The sequence below is a fragment of the Xiphias gladius genome, unplaced genomic scaffold, assembly GCF_016859285.1.
Source record: "Xiphias gladius isolate SHS-SW01 ecotype Sanya breed wild unplaced genomic scaffold, ASM1685928v1 HiC_scaffold_1478, whole genome shotgun sequence".
Taxonomy (NCBI): Eukaryota; Metazoa; Chordata; class Actinopteri; order Istiophoriformes; family Xiphiidae; genus Xiphias; species Xiphias gladius.
In genome coordinates this window covers 34,216-49,997 of record NW_024401808.1, presented here as the reverse complement: position 1 = coordinate 49,997, position 15,782 = coordinate 34,216, and the positions used below count along the sequence as shown (strand labels likewise).

Sequence of the window (15,782 nt, the reverse complement as noted above, 5' to 3'; positions counted from 1 at the left end):
TAAAGAGAACAAAGAGATAAAAGTCAAAGAACGAGGATAAGATCAAATAAAAAGGTGAGCAGAACAAGGGACGGGCTTTAGGTTGTAAATTCACTGAACCAGAGGATTAAGATTGATATAGTGAGTGTGCTACAGCTGGTGTGTGTGTGTGTGTGTGTGTGTGTGTGTGTGTGTGTGTGTGTGTGTGTGTGTGTGCATTTACTGTATATGCACGTTTTGTCCACTCATGCTCTCATGATAAAAGTTATCTACATTTCTAGAATGCATTGTGTACTGGTGTAAATGTTATCCATACTGACCAACGTCTTCCTGGTCTTCATTAGGGTCACACTGATTCCATTCACAGTGACATAGAGTTTTCTCAGGTAGGACACACCTGACACTCCTCTCTCCTCATTCTTCCCCTCCACTGAGAACCAAGGACCTGCACAGGGAGCACAACACCATACTTTTTTTACTCAAGTGAGAAAATTCATATCAGTCTCAAAAATCCAGCATGGCTTGGGCTCTACCAGGTTGTCCTAATGTGTGGACTTGATTTCTCTGACACATGCAACATCGTTTGAATGAAAACCACAGGCCTATGGGATTTTATCACATGTAAAATGTCCAACAACCACATGTGCCTCTGTCAAATATTAAGAAAAACAAACTTGACAAAATTGTGTTAATAAGAATACATTTGTATATATAAATGTCTAAACTCTTTCCTACCTGTGTTGTTCTTGCAGGTTCTGGCCAATGTGTACGTACACGTTCCCATGAAGCTGTAGAACTTCTTGTCAAACGTGTTATAATGAGGATCTCCAGAGACCACACAATCCTGAGAGCCTGAGAGAGAGGGATAAGCAGCCTGAACAACCCCAGAACATCAGACTATAACACAGCTGATCTCATGAGCTTTTAGTTAATACTGTATAATTCATATCCAGTTCGGTTACTACTTGACTTATTACTTAGTACTACAGACGGTTTGAACTTACCAGTGGGATAGCAGCCCAACTCGCCATCTTGGAGTTTACACTCATGCATTGGGGGGCATTCAGAAGCCACACAGGTAACGAAGGGAACATCACACCTACACTTCAGCTTACAGTCCTCCACATAAAACTCCTCTCCAGGCTGAGACACACACAGATTTGAACTGTTTTAGCAGGAAGAAGCTTATATCAAAGGTTGTCTTGAATGATAAATATGAAATTGTATGGATCCGAGTGAAAAACTATGGGCACTGGAGGAAACGGGGTTGAACACAATTGTCAGTTCAATAGAGTAGCATGGTGGGCACAGCTGGCGGGGTTCTGTTTTTCACAGCTAAAATGAATATTTAAAAAGGACAGTGTGTGAGCAGTGATATATGCATAAATGGATAAACCACACACACACACACACACACACACACACACACACACACACACACACACACACACACACACACACACACACACACACACACACACACATAAACCCAAACCTATTTACCTCATAATACTGGCCATTGGTGTGTTTGCAGCCACATGAACTCTTTTTGACGCACTTGTTGGCACTCAGGACGTAGCCAGGATCACACACACAGGCTTCAGAGCAGGGCCCACCACAGGAGGGAGGTATTCTAGAACAAGTCTCCTGACAGGGGTCTGCACAGGGCTCATAGTGGCTGTTGGGGGGGCAGCTCAGGGCTAGATGGAGGATGGGAGCCTGAAGTCAGTGATAGGCCATAGAGGTACATGCTGGCTGCATTCCTATATTAAATTTAGGAGTTCTCCTAAATGGCGTTAAAAACTTTCCAGCAAAGAATTTAATCTGAGGATCTCTTCACAAAGCTGCTGAGAGACACTAAAGAACTGGGAGAAGTCTTAAGTGAAAAGAAGGGGTGGGGTTGACCTCGTTTCTAGGGATGACATCATGTTTCATGAAGGAACTTACTCAATATTTCTACAGTGACAGGTTTTCATTGATTGCTAAATAAACTATTCACCAATACACAAATTAGACATATGGATTTCATAAATATAAGAACGTAAAATATTGACTTGTCAACTATATTGTATGGTACCAAACACCATCTGCGTGCAGTATTTTTTTCCAGCTGACCAAACAAATCTTCATTGTGCACAAAGCTGTCAAACAAAGTGTGGTCTGAAAATCACATTTTAGTTTTATGAATAATTCTGACTGAGATATTCATTTCATCAGCACTTTTCATCAGCACTTTTTAAAAAAAACTTTTCATTTGTCCAATAGTTGACACTTGTGAGTTATCTTCTGTGTTACTGGATTGTTTCGATTTGTTGGTTATATGATTTAATCCATATTACCTAGACGTTAACAAAGTAGGCTTTTACAAGTTCAAGTATCATGGTCTTTTCACAGAATAGTTACACAAAGAAGCTGCAGCTGACTGACTGTGAGCAGGTGTCTCAGGAGTGCTCTGGACTGCCACTAACTTCTCTTTACATAGCAGTATTTTTAGTGCTAAAATTTTTAGTCTTAGTCTGAGTTTTTTTTTTTTTAGAATTAGTCTTAGACCAAAAACATAGGATTCCTAACGTTAGGACTGACATACCCCTAATTTTTTAATACTCTCCCTACATCCCTCCATCCTCCTAACGTTTCTTCATCCATATTATCACCCAACACTCACGGCAGAAGGTTTCATTCCTCCAGGTTCCAATGTTGATCCCACGGTCCTGGCATTCATTGACGTAGGCTTCAATGGCTTCACACAGAATGGGCTGTGCTCCATGCAGCTCACACAGATCAAAGACACAGTCCTTGAAGTAATTCTGAAGACACACATATAGTGTGTTGAGTTACAATGATTAATTCTGTTTCTTTAAAGTTAAAATTCTCAAAATTTTTGTCTTCGTTTTTTTTGGCTTCTCTTCAGCTTTCGACCATTTCTTTATTTAGCCAACCATTTTTTTCAATTAGGAATTACAACAACCACTTACCAAGGTGCATTATAAACATTCTTGCAATTTAAAATTAAAGCCAGCATTAACAATAACTTAGAGTGTGCCATTAGTGGCTGGTTTGCGAATCCATTCTTTAATATAATTAATAATCTCTATCAAGAGTTTGCAGAAGGATATCCATACATTTTTCTAAGTCTGTATATAAGGCAATACCACACAAACCCACCAAAACTGAGTTATGACTCTCTACAAGGATGGAATAAAAGAAAATTGAATTGTTGCTGTGGGTGCACTAAAACTCTCACACTATCAAAAGAGGGAACTGCTTCATATTTGTGTGGACCCTATATGTCAGTACGTAGGTGTGTGTTTGTGTTTGTGTGTGTGTATGGTGTGGATGTGTGTGTAGTTACATTGGGATTGACTCTGGGGTGGCATATAGCGAAAGGACCATTTTTGTCTAGCAGGATGCCACAGTATCCAGAGCTCCCATACAGTTCCTGCTCTTCTTCATCACACCCAGGGTTGGTGGTGTTGGGTTTCTTATTACACCTGTTAATACAGACAGTAAGTTAGAGAAGCTCTGTGTGTTAGTTAGTTTTTGTCAAGAACAAAGAACACCTGTGAATCAATGCTCCCAAAAAAAGGCAATTTATCGGGTATAGTTATGATGTTTAGACTTTATGTCTTCATCAGGTAATATTCAGCATTTGACCAAGAAGGTCCACATAGACTTCACCTAATGCAACCTAGGTGTGGATCCCAGGTCAAGCCAATCAATCACATCAACATGCAGGCCACATATTACATTAATTATACTATTTAAGACATGCAACTCAAACTTAACACCAATTAACTCCAATCCAGCACCAGAGTACAATCAAAATCTCTGCAAGGAGTATCTGAATACAATGATGTAGCTAATATTGAATGAGGAGAGGTTTGAAATATTTTCTTTACAAATGTATTTAAATTGTAGTGTACAATCTATAATAAACACTTACTTTATGGGTATAACACAGTCTAGTACAACACTACTACAAACACCTACAAAATTACAGAATAAGCAACACCTTTCTGGCACAGTCCAGGGCTGTTGCACAGGGTTCTTTTTTATTGTGTAGGTTTTTTTATTCTGGATGCTCAGGGTATGTGTTACCAAAAAGAGAGTTAAGATGACAGCAATGATTGACTTATATTGCAAGAGTTAGATTGCAGTGGATTTGCTAATGTTGTTGCATCTTTCCAGACTGATTGTTTTATCCTCTTTCATGTCTGGGTGTATTGTTTAAATTAATAACATCAGATCAGTCACTCTAAAAAGTTGCATTCTTAATCATAAAACCAATGATTAAAATCAATATTTTAGTCTAAAGTATGTTGGATTCAATTTTTTTGTCAATTAATCTTCTGACTAAAAAATATTAAAATTTCAAGTTTTTCTGTTGTCTCAAACTAGACTAAAATGTTTATGGTTTTCTTTGACTAAGACAAGAATGTCCAGAGTTTTAGTAGACTAAAAATTGACTAAAAATGAAAAGAATGAAGTTGACAAAATATGACTAAAACTAACATGGCCTTTTTAATGTCAGGACTGAGCTGACAAAATAGCTGACAAAACTAACACTAGTTGAAATATTAATATATTCTTGTATCCCTGCAATACTCACCCTGGATCAATGTTCCAGCTGTGTCCGAAGTCATTGACATTGTTTGTCAATGATCCATCTGGCTTACGGAAGTCATTTTTGGCATCTCCATCATAATTTCCACACAGTCCACACACCTTGTTCTGATAGCTGCAGATCATAAGAAAGTCATCAAGCTATTGATTTGTAGAAGTGAGAGCAAAAATTCAGTTAGAGCTACATTTTGCAACTTCTCCACCATATACCACAGTCTCTAAGAATTTGTGACTTGCTGTCATTCCAACCAAGCACTAACATTTTATTACTTATCTATTTATTTTCAGCATCATTCCAAAACTTCCATTAAAAATAGGGGGAAGAATGCATGTAGAGACTCCAGTCTCCAGTGACAGCATCTGTTAAGTCTTCACTCACTCTTTGATCACTTTGATGTCCATGAAGTGGTTTCCATCATAGCGAACAGTCACACCAAAGTTCATGGACACAGTGTAGTGCTTTCCTGACTTGAACACAGAAACACTAGGGACCAGAGTCATTGGCAGGTTTACATTGGTCCCGTTCAGCTGTATGAGAAAAGCAGGTGTGAATAATATAATGAATGATAACTGAGGAAACAATCAATTTTTTAAAACTCTTTATGTAAAGAATTTTCTATTACAATGGTATTAGTAACTGGAAAGGTTTTCAACACTATGCCAGTGTTTTCTAAACAACAGCACTTGTCGATATATCATAGATGTGAAAATAGTGTGATTGTTTTCACTCTATTGTTTTCACCTTACCACCCTGTTTAACTGTGTTAGTTCTGCAGTTCCTCCTCTCATTTGTTACCTGCACAGTGCCACCCTTGAGAAGGGAGATCTTCACCATGTGTACATATACATGTACGGCCTTTACATAGGAGATGGTGGGCCTGTTATAGCGATTTTCATTTTCAGCATGGACCTCAAAGTATGGCAGAGCTGTTTCATTGCAGGGTCCAGACATCAGATAGCTGCAGTTGCCCATGAAGTTGTACTTGTGTTTATCAAAGGTGGTGTAGTGGGGATCACCAGATGCTATGCATGTCGATGTACCTGGGGGGAAAAAAAATGAGAGATTGTATGTTAGCAGTTGTTTTGTTGCAAATATGTTTTACTAGCCTGACCAGTAATTTCAAGATGAATACCCTAAATAAACCCCAGCCTCTTATATCAATTTGAAGCAGGACATGTAATTTTTGCTGAAGAGCAGCCACTTTGGTTACAATTGACAGTTACAGGACAATGGTAAATGCTGAAATGTAGTTAAACAGTAGTACAAATAGATGAGAATGATAAAGTCAAAGTTAAATGTATATCATGAAGGATTTCCTAATCCCTCTCAATCATCACTTCTGACCCACTAGAAGTGTGTGGCGGTGTATTTATCTGCAGAGACCCTACCCTCTGCCAGTATTTTCTTATTTTGCTGTGTTCGCGTAGCTTCTGGGCTGCAACCTTTGGGCAATGGGTGTGCAGCCCTCGGCCAATTACAGTGTGCAGGGTGTGAGGGCAGGACTTTATAAAAGTTAAGCAACCAAGTTACATCGCTGTCTCCAACCGTCTCCTCTGCTCTCATTATCTGTCATGGATGAAGAACTGCAGGTCTGTGTGTCTGTTTGACCGAGGACAGGGCTGAGCTACAGGAACACACACACACACACACACACACACACACACACACACTCACACGCAGACCAGAGAGGCCATAGCGCACAGGTAGAAGTCTGTGCTCTAGCTGTATTCAAACAAAATCAGCAATGTGGCACCTTCCTGCAGGGGTAGCGGAGGTGTGGGCATGTTAGTTTGTGCTTTAGAAAGTAACCGGCATGAAACAATCGGAAAATAACATTTTATTTCTCTGACTCACTGCTTTGCTCTCGCTAACAATGCTCCCTTTCTTCATTCACTCTCTAGCACGCTCGACCACCGCTGCTCTCTCTCTCGCTCGTTGAGCTGGGGAGGAGGGGCAACTTATAATGGTATGTTTACAAATAGCATCTGACAAACCCTGCATAATATACCTAAAAATTTTTTTTGCAAGGTGTTGTGATTATTGTATAGCACCACTGGAGGATGACTATCGATAGAGCAACTTTAGCTAGCTCACTTTTAATCTCACATTTACACTCTAATTCCTTTATGATCAATTGCAAACCACACCACAGGGCTTTTGAGCTGCGTTTTTTAATTCACCAGAAACGTAATTTATGAAATGGTTAGGCTAAAATGATAGTTCCTTCATTTTGTACTCTGCAGTGTGATCACAGCCTCATAGATCAACTGTTAGTACAGTTCCGAAAGCGTTGTTGGATTGTCAAACAGAAACTTTTAGTGTGGCTGTTAGGAACACTTATAAACACCTGTTTTACCAGGCATTATTACCTTTAGGATAGCAGCCTGCAATACCATTAACTTCACGACATTCTTCAGTGGGGTCACAGGAGTTATCAACACATTCCAAAGTGTAGTTCCCTGCACAGCGACACAGCTTTGAGCAGCCATCTACAAATACAATCTCGCCAGGCTGAAACAAAATTGAACAAAGGATCAGTACTGGCAGTGTGTACTCTGTGTCACTAGAAGTACATAGTACAACCTTCTTGTCATTTACTGTCTTGCCATTAGATTTTTTACTAAACATTTATGCACATGGTAACTAGGACGTCTAACCTCATAATAGTTATTCTGGTCATCCAGACAGCCACATTTCTCCAGTGGCACACAGTGCCGTCCCTTGAAGACAAACCCTGGTTTACAGAAGCAGCCACTGATACAGGGGCCAGAACAGTTGGCGGAGGGTTCCATACAGGTGGGAATGCAAGCTGGACCACAATCTATATACTCTGCATCAGGAGCGCATGGATCTGTACAGCAGAAAGGAAAGGAATGGGTTGATGAAAAACAGGAGAAGAGAAGAAAAATAAAGAAAGAATTATTGGAAAACCTTTGATAAGGACATGTCATACTTGGTGGCTTTGATGTAGTTGGTCCAGGAGTAGTTGGTTTAGGTGTACATGGTCCAGGAGTTGTTGGTTTAAGCGTAGTTGGTGCAGGAGTTATTGGTTTAGCTGTAGATGAACCAGGAGTTGTTGGTTTGGGTGTGGGTGGTCCAGGAGTTGTTGGTTTTGGCGTTGTTGGTCCAGGACTTGTTGGTTTTGGTGTAGTTGGTCCAGCTGTTGTTGGTTTAAGTGTAGTTGTCCCTGGAGTTGTTGGTTTTGGTGTAATCGGTTGGGAAGTTGTTGGTTTTGATGTTGTTGGTCCAGGACTTGTTGGTTTTGGTGTTCTTGGTGTTGGCGTTGTTGGCCCAGGAGTTGTTGGTTTTTGCGTAGTTGGTCCAGCAGTTGTTGGTTTTGGTGTAGTTGGTCCTGGAGTTCTTGGTGTTGGCGTTGTTGGCCCAGGAGTTGTTGGTTTTGATGTAGTTGGTCCAGCAGTTGTTGGTTTTGGTGTAGTTGGTCCTGGAGTTGTTGGTTTTGGTGTTGTTGGCCCAGGATTCGTTGGTTTTGGCGTAGTCAGTTTGGGAGTTGTTGGTTTTGGTGTTGTTGGTTTGTGAGTTGTTGGTTTCTGTGTTGTTGGCCCAGGAGTTATTGGTGTTGGCGTTGTTGGCCCAGGAGTTGTTGGTTTTGGTGTAGTCAGTTTGGGAGTTGTTGGTTTTGGTGTTGTTGGTTTGTGAGTTGTTGGTTTCGGTGTTGTTGGCCAAGGAGTTGTGGTTGTTGGCGTTGTTGGCCCAGGAGTTGTTGGTTTTAATGTAGTTGGTCCAGCAGTTGTTGGTTTTGGTGTTGTTGTTCCCGGAGTTGTTGGTTTAGGTGTAGTTGGTCCTGGAGTTGTTGCTTGAGGTGTACTTGGTCTTGTTGTTGTTACTGGCGGTAGAGGAGTTGTTGGCTGAGCTATAAGTGAAAGATAAATCATTTCTCATGAAAACATCTGTCATTGGCACAGCAAATATGTATGTCTGATTTTGCAAAGGGTAACTTCAATTCCTTCTGGTCAGTTTCTCACCTGTGCAGGCCATGACACACACAGCATCAACAGCAATATCTGTCTGAGGAGTTTCTCCATAGGTACCCACAATCACAAACTGAAATACATATAAATGTATTAAAGTAAGTTAATGTAATCCTGTATGCACACACATACACACATACGGAGAGACACGCTGAGTTCTATTATTTACCTGAATAGCAGCAGTTCCCACGTAACGGACCTCTGCAGGCTTCCAACCTTGACCCTGGTTCCCCCTGACAGTGAAAAGAGTAGGTCCAAAGCTTCCACCTGGTAAATGAAATACATAAAAAAATATTTTCATGTCTTTGTTTCTGTATGTCTATGCAAATTACAATAAATTTAGTCTTTTACCTGTGGTAATGGTGTGGACACTGAGCTCCATGGTGGTGCTGGTGCCATACAGGTAGTAGTAGAAGTTGAGGTCCAGACAGCCAGAGGAGGGGGTTAATAGAGGACTTCTGATATGAGCACTGAATCCAGGGACAGCTTCGAAAGAATCCAACAACATGTAGGCACCCACTACATATTGAATGGTCAAAATAAAACAACTGCCAATTAGGTAAGAATAAAATAAGTCTTTATCATGTTAATAATATAATTTTATTTAGCTGAATATATTAGGTGAATATAAATAGGTGAACAAACTGAAACTAAAGTAATTGCAGCAATGCAATACAAAACTATACATATTCACCAGTGGCGTGCCATCAGGGCAAGCGTGTTGTCAGTGTTCTGTCCCATGAAGGATATCATATTGCCTGTATGCATTCATATTGTAATTTACTGCCCTTTTGTGGCCGCGGATGACTGTTGTCTCCAGAAGTTTCATCATTCAATCATTTCAGTCATTTTCGTGGGCGTTGCCGTGTCTCGTTGACAAAGGGTGAGGCTTGTCAAGCGCCATTTTTTGGAAAAATTGCGCATTTGCATTGAGGATAATCTTGGGATCTTTGATGGGTGACTAGCTATAGCTAGCTACAGACAAGTGTGCTTGTCAAGTTGACTCAGCTTCCACCGTTCTGAGATCAGTTATGATATTGTACGCATTATTACACACATGCGCAGATGTGTGTAGAAACTGTACTCACGCATTAGAAAATGACTTCAACAGTCTTTTCTTCCTAAGAATTAAGAGGTAGCAGTCGTAGTTGGTCCTTCGGCTCTGCTTGCATATATGTAAAAGTCACCGAACGTCACCGATATTCACTATACAGTACATATAGTACATATATACAGCTACAGAAATAGAAATACAAAAGTGCTAGTCAACGTTGTCTTCTGCATTTGGCCACAAGTTGTCATCACACCTCTCTTGCAGTACACCTGAAAAATAATCTTTTTGCCAAGCGCTTTACACAACAGCCACATTCACCCATTGACACATGCATTCATACAGTGCTCTTTTCTATACGTACTGCACTTTCTACACTCATAAAATGATGATACATTGGGTAATATGGGGTTCAGTATTTTGCCCAAGGCCACTGTGACATGTGCACTGGAGGAGCCAGGGATCAAACCACTGACCTTCCAGTTAGTGGGATACCTGCTCTACCTCCTGAGCCACAGCAGATATGTCCAGACATTTAGAGTTCTTGTGTCCAAGACAGACATGTGATCATGTGGGTGGTGGTCCATTAGGAAAAAAATATTCTAATAGTTTAAGGAATGGAGAGGTGGAAGAAAAAGTGACACCATTCTGGGAGGGGTTGTAAACCACTCTATGACTAGGAGAGAATGGTGAGATGTCACAGGGTACCATACCATTAAAAAACTTTATGGATTCAGCCTCAGTTTCCCCCTTCTCTCACCTGGCACAAGTCTTTCATAGTTGTCATCAGGGAATGAAAAGAGGCAGTCAGTCCACATTAGGAGTTATCTTTTAATTTCTTTTTAGATGTTGATGCAGCAGAATGTAGCAAATCACGTTTTAATTTGTAGTAATTTTGTGTAATGTTAGGTATAGAGCATTATTTTATAACATAACAGTTACGTAAATGATATGTAAACATACAAAAATGCACTAAAGTTTTAGTGTTGGTTGAGTGATTATATGCGTTTTCTACCAAAGCAATGAAAAGTGATCCACAATTTTGTACTCATCGACTGCTGTTCTGATTGCATAAAGCATTTTGAAAAAGTGAACTCAGTACTAATAAATGTGTATTAAATCTGTAAGAGGCTCAAAAATAAGGTGTTCAGACTGAATGCAATGCAAATATTAGAGTTGGTACTATTACATACAAAGTAAATGGAAAAAAAAACTACCACCAATTCATAAACACAAAGACATAAAGATGGTGAGGGTCAGGAGGAAAATAATGTTAAATTTAACCTGTACATCTCATCTTATCTTCAGAACTCATTTTGTGTCTTACTCATATTTATCATACATGAATGCACCATTCTTGCAGACTCTCCAACAAAAAGTCATTTCCATACAGACTTTTGAAAAGAAGAACCACTTACATCCAGGTTTGGAGAAGTCATCATCAGGTCCGCTGCCTTCAGTGTCTGTTGGCCCAATCCACTGACTAAAGACTAACACATCAGGATTCTCAGGTTCAGTCATCCACCCACACAGGTCACCAAGAGTGTCAAAATCACAGCCAGAAATGCAAGCTGTTGACAAAACATTCACTCAGTGATACAGCAATATTTGTGTGTGTGTGTGTGTGTTTGTGTGTGTGTGTGTGTGTGTGTGTGTGCGTGCGTGTGTAAACTCACAGGGACATGCTCCTTCAGTAATGACAATGTTGTCCAGAGCTGAGTCACAGGAAGCAGTCAAGCCTCTCTGCGCCTCAAAAACGATCTTTAGACACAGAGAAAAAAACATCATCACCCTAAAGCCGTTGTTCAGTGGTTAGATAAGATTCATTCTCACAGCAATTATCTCAGGTTAGAGTAGCCTAATGTGTACCTATTTTAGCTCAACTTTGTAGTTTTTTACTTAGACAATAAGTGTGATGCTGACGGCGCACACCTAAGCTAGGCTCTGCCACGATGTGAGGAAATAGAATATTCACAGTTGACATGGTTGAAATTAATCTTTTTTTAAGTGCTTAAAGATCCAGTCACCATTAAAGTATATGTCATGCAAGAGAGCGAACAAAAACAAATGGAATGGTCAAAGTTGTCATAATGACATTTAAGGTATTTATTGATTCACAACATCAACGCATGCATTGAGTAACAAACAAGAAAACATTCCACCTTAAAATTTGGTGGTAACTGCCAGTACCCTTTGAGGGACAGCGCGTTAAATACTTTTTCTATCCAGCTAACATTAATTAGTAAAAAGGAAAAGGCAGCAAAACATCCTTCCATTCATCATTCATTCTTCTGAGAGTTTTTTTATTTGTGTTGCATTTGCAAAGAAACATTACAAAGCCAGCCTATTAAACAGCTTGTGCTGCATCAACAATGCCCGCAGGAAATGAAAGCTTGCTTAAATACGTTTTCATAGCCTAGCTTTTTTGATGAGCTTAACCTCTGTCTGCACAGTAACTTTTCCTCAGAATGGATGCTTTGAATGTGGTTTCATTGGCTTGGCACAACTAAGTAAATTAAAATATTCAAAACACAAACTACTTGTGTTCATGTGCCAATATTGCTTAATGCCACGCTAATTACAACCTACTACATTTATAGTATCATCTAATATTTCATTTCAACATTCTTCATGTTGAGAATATGACACAACAGTCAGCCAAACATCTACTGTTGTGAATGTGTGAGAGGTCTGATTCCAATGTATGAATGTATGTGCGAATCGGTGAATGTGGCATGTAGTGTAAATTGCTTTGAGTGGTCGATAACACTAGAAAAGTGCTATATAAGTGAAGTCCATTTACCATTTACTATACCTCTGAATAAGTGCATTTCCAGCCACCTTTTTATGTGCAAATTAGCATTTTAAAAAACTGCATGGAAGTGCAGAAAATTTTTTTAAAAAGTTGAAATAATGCAAAACAGTTTTTATGCTTGACTGAGTTGGTAAAGATGGTGTATCAACAAAAGAATTACAAAATGTGACACACACTTAGTGAATAAACCATTACATACATGAAGCATGTGACTACACTGGAGACATGAAAAATGGAGGCTGATGAAAACATCAGATCTGTGTAGAGTGATGAGAAGACTGTAACCTTCCTCACATTAATACATGAAACAAACATATATGTCACATTTCCATCATGTTTTCCTCATTGTTTTTGATTGTTTGTTTGTTTGAGAATTGAATAGAGCTCTTTGAATTATGTCATCTTCTGTCCTCATCTAATGTTCCATAAAGAGCTGAGGCTGGAATAGTTTTTCATTCTTTACTGGATTCCTTCCAATCTAAAAAAACAAACTGTAAAACTGAAGCAGAGTAGGACAGTAGAAAGAATGTTACATATATACATCCCAACTGTACATTTAGATGTTTCTGTTAGGAAGTAGAAAAACAACATCTGAGACTGGATGTAAGTCGACTTTGGCATTGCCATGTTTCACTCCTTTCACCTCCACCTTCTTTGCTTTGTTGTCCATGCTGGGAATGCTCTTCATGATTGAAACCGATGGACCACTCATTGCATTCGACTTGGTTGTCTTTTAACAGCAAAACATCTCCAACTTGAACATTGCGTTTCTCTGTAGTCCTCTTCTCCTGTAGTGTCACCAAATACTCTTGCCTCAAGCATTTCCAAAATGTGTCAGCAAGGAGAGGAGTGGGGTGGGTTGAGGGTCCAGGAGCATCCTTCATTTGAAAGGTAGTTCTGTAACTTTGAGTCATCAGTTTTGACCATCAATTCCGTGCATGCTCCAATGAAATTCATCCCATGTCAGATCGGAGTTGCTTGCAGGGACCTCGAGGAGCAACAAATCTCATTGGGGCATTAATAAAGATTCAGGTTGACATGAATTCTATTACCTTTATGTGAACAGCTCTAGTCAACAGGCAGGCAAAAAGCACTGCCCAGCACTTGTTTTCGACAACATCTCCTTTTCGACAACGTCTCATCGAGAGGTAATGTTCCAGTGTCAAAAGAAATCCACTCCAACTTGCGTGAAAGGTGGCTCGTTGGATAAGTTGATCAGCTGTTTGTGTCCAATTTTTAGTTCTGCTAAATTTCCTCACAATCTACAGCAGGTGACACAACGATGAATTACAGCTGAGACTAATCTCCTTCCACCAGTGATCCGTACCCCGGCTGACCGAAGGGCCCCTTCAGTTAGGTCACGGCCTAGATTTGCAATCACCTCATGATAATGATGCATCAAAAGGGTGGATATATGATGTTTCTTGGAAAGGATGTAGGGATGTTTTTCATCATTTTAAAGAGCTGCAGCCCTCAATTTTTTTTTCTTTCAAAAGGAGAGTGTTTGGAGATTCCTAGGCCTTTTCGCAGCCAGATGAACTCTTCACCAAAGACTTCTTGTTGTACACATTTAATGGCTGGGACTTTGGCTTGTGAGTGTGCACTCTAAATGCTTTGGTTTGGAGTTTTATAATAGGTCCTGGCAAGGCTGATGAGTCTTGCTATGCCATGGATCAATCTCCAACTTGAAAAACATTCAAACCGATGAGAACTAAGATTTTCTCAAATGAACACAACAACATTTGGACATATCTCTGCGTCAGCATCTGGCTCCATCAGTTCAAAGGTTTAGTTTAGTTTTTTGTTTATTTTTCAGGGACGGTGCACATTAATAAACATTACTGTAAACATGGAAGAATTACCTAAAAGTGTAGTTTTCATTGGTAGGTTTCATCCAAAGGTTATTTTCTTTTTGAGACCCAGACTCTGCTGTTCAAACCTGTCTGAGGAATTCAGGGACACTGAAACAGTAAATTTGTTGTAAGAGCCTTAGTCTAAGACATGATGCCACTCGTCGGAATGACTTAAAAGTCGTATTCTGTTGAAATGGTTAGCAAAATAGACATAAAACCTGCAAGAGATATTATGGATGTAACCTAGGACTATCTTTCTGTCTGTATAAAACTTCACAATATATAGGCAGAACATGAAGCTTTGGCCATCACAAAACCAACATGACATTGCCCACCAGTGTCCACAACTCATAGGTAAGCCACAGCTGCTATGACTACTGTTGAGGAATCACAGAATATACAAATTTAAATCTGCCCCGCACAGGACAAAGAGACTAGCAAATAGGGCCTTAAAATGCGGATATGTTCCAGATCCATCAGAGAATCCTTCCAAGATTACCAGCATTCTTGTTTTAGAGTTGGAAGGGGGTCGTCCCAATCACACTGCTCAGAGGTCAGCTCTCAGATCAGTACTTTTCCCTGCACAGTAACGGGGGCCACAAATACCAAGGGATCATACACACTGTTCACAGTCAAAAGTACGCTCCTCTACGGAAATGGCTTCTCTTCCCTTGAAACCTGGAAGATGCAATTGTCATAGTGGTGAGGGTTCTGACCCTAGATCTAAGTCTTTTAGATCCTTGGCAAGATATAGGCAATTTTATGGAGCTGTATGTTAGACTCTTTCGGAAGTGAGGCCAGTCCATTATAATCACAGAAATTTCTGACAACAAACTGACAACATTTGAGTCCTGATTTTTTCCCCCAGCCTGGGCAACATCTACTGTATGTCTGTGCTCACAGCTACAGGGTCTTTATGAAAGCAATGAGCATTCCCAAAAGCTTGTTGTAATAAATAAACAGTAAGTGAACAGGGAAATTACCAAAATGTAATGCGCATGGTAGAAACTCCAGGCCTCTTAACATTAGCATACAGTAGATCCAGAGTCCCATCTCCTCTGGTAGAGCGGTCCACAACTGAGTGAAAGTGGGAAGAGGCATGTCCAGCTGAAGTCCCTGGGGATCATGAAGAAAGCACTGGGGTGCAGAGTCTGCAGTCTTGCAGTAACAGAGTGGATGACATCAAATGTTGCGGGGTTAATTGAGGGATGGATGTAGACAACAACCAAGATGGCATGTGAGAACACCCTGGATATGTAGTATGAACTTAGCCCCATGGGTAATGGTTCAATGTCTGGGCTGAAACCATCTGAAAGCCATTGATGGTAGCGATGGGATATGGCGTATATTCCTGTAGCCATGTGTCTGTGGAGCACATAACACTAAACAATTGTTCCTTACAAGGGCTGCTAGCTATTCCATCTTATTGTCCAATGCTGTCCATGATGATAGAAGGAGGACACACTCCTCT

The 15,782-nt window shown here is 40.1% G+C and overlaps 1 protein-coding gene across 1 annotated transcript in view; it reads right to left on the bottom strand.

Annotated features, from left to right (window-relative positions):
• Positions 1-15,782, bottom strand: part of zanl (zonadhesin, like) — a 63,430-nt gene that overhangs the window by 46,062 nt on the left and 1,586 nt on the right. Inside the window, exons 3-19 of the mRNA XM_040123152.1 lie at positions 11,320-11,404; positions 11,062-11,214; positions 8,944-9,111; positions 8,762-8,859; positions 8,587-8,665; positions 7,671-8,417; positions 7,261-7,454; positions 6,973-7,114; positions 5,399-5,643; positions 4,982-5,130; positions 4,589-4,717; positions 3,332-3,470; positions 2,645-2,786; positions 1,483-1,679; positions 984-1,122; positions 715-831; positions 300-424 (exon numbers count right to left, since the gene is read on the bottom strand). Of these exons, the coding sequence (XP_039979086.1) occupies positions 300-424; positions 715-831; positions 984-1,122; positions 1,483-1,679; positions 2,645-2,786; positions 3,332-3,470; positions 4,589-4,717; positions 4,982-5,130; positions 5,399-5,643; positions 6,973-7,114; positions 7,261-7,454; positions 7,671-8,417; positions 8,587-8,665; positions 8,762-8,859; positions 8,944-9,111; positions 11,062-11,214; positions 11,320-11,404 (3,048 nt within the window). The remainder of the gene's footprint in view (positions 1-299; positions 425-714; positions 832-983; positions 1,123-1,482; positions 1,680-2,644; positions 2,787-3,331; positions 3,471-4,588; positions 4,718-4,981; positions 5,131-5,398; positions 5,644-6,972; positions 7,115-7,260; positions 7,455-7,670; positions 8,418-8,586; positions 8,666-8,761; positions 8,860-8,943; positions 9,112-11,061; positions 11,215-11,319; positions 11,405-15,782) is intronic.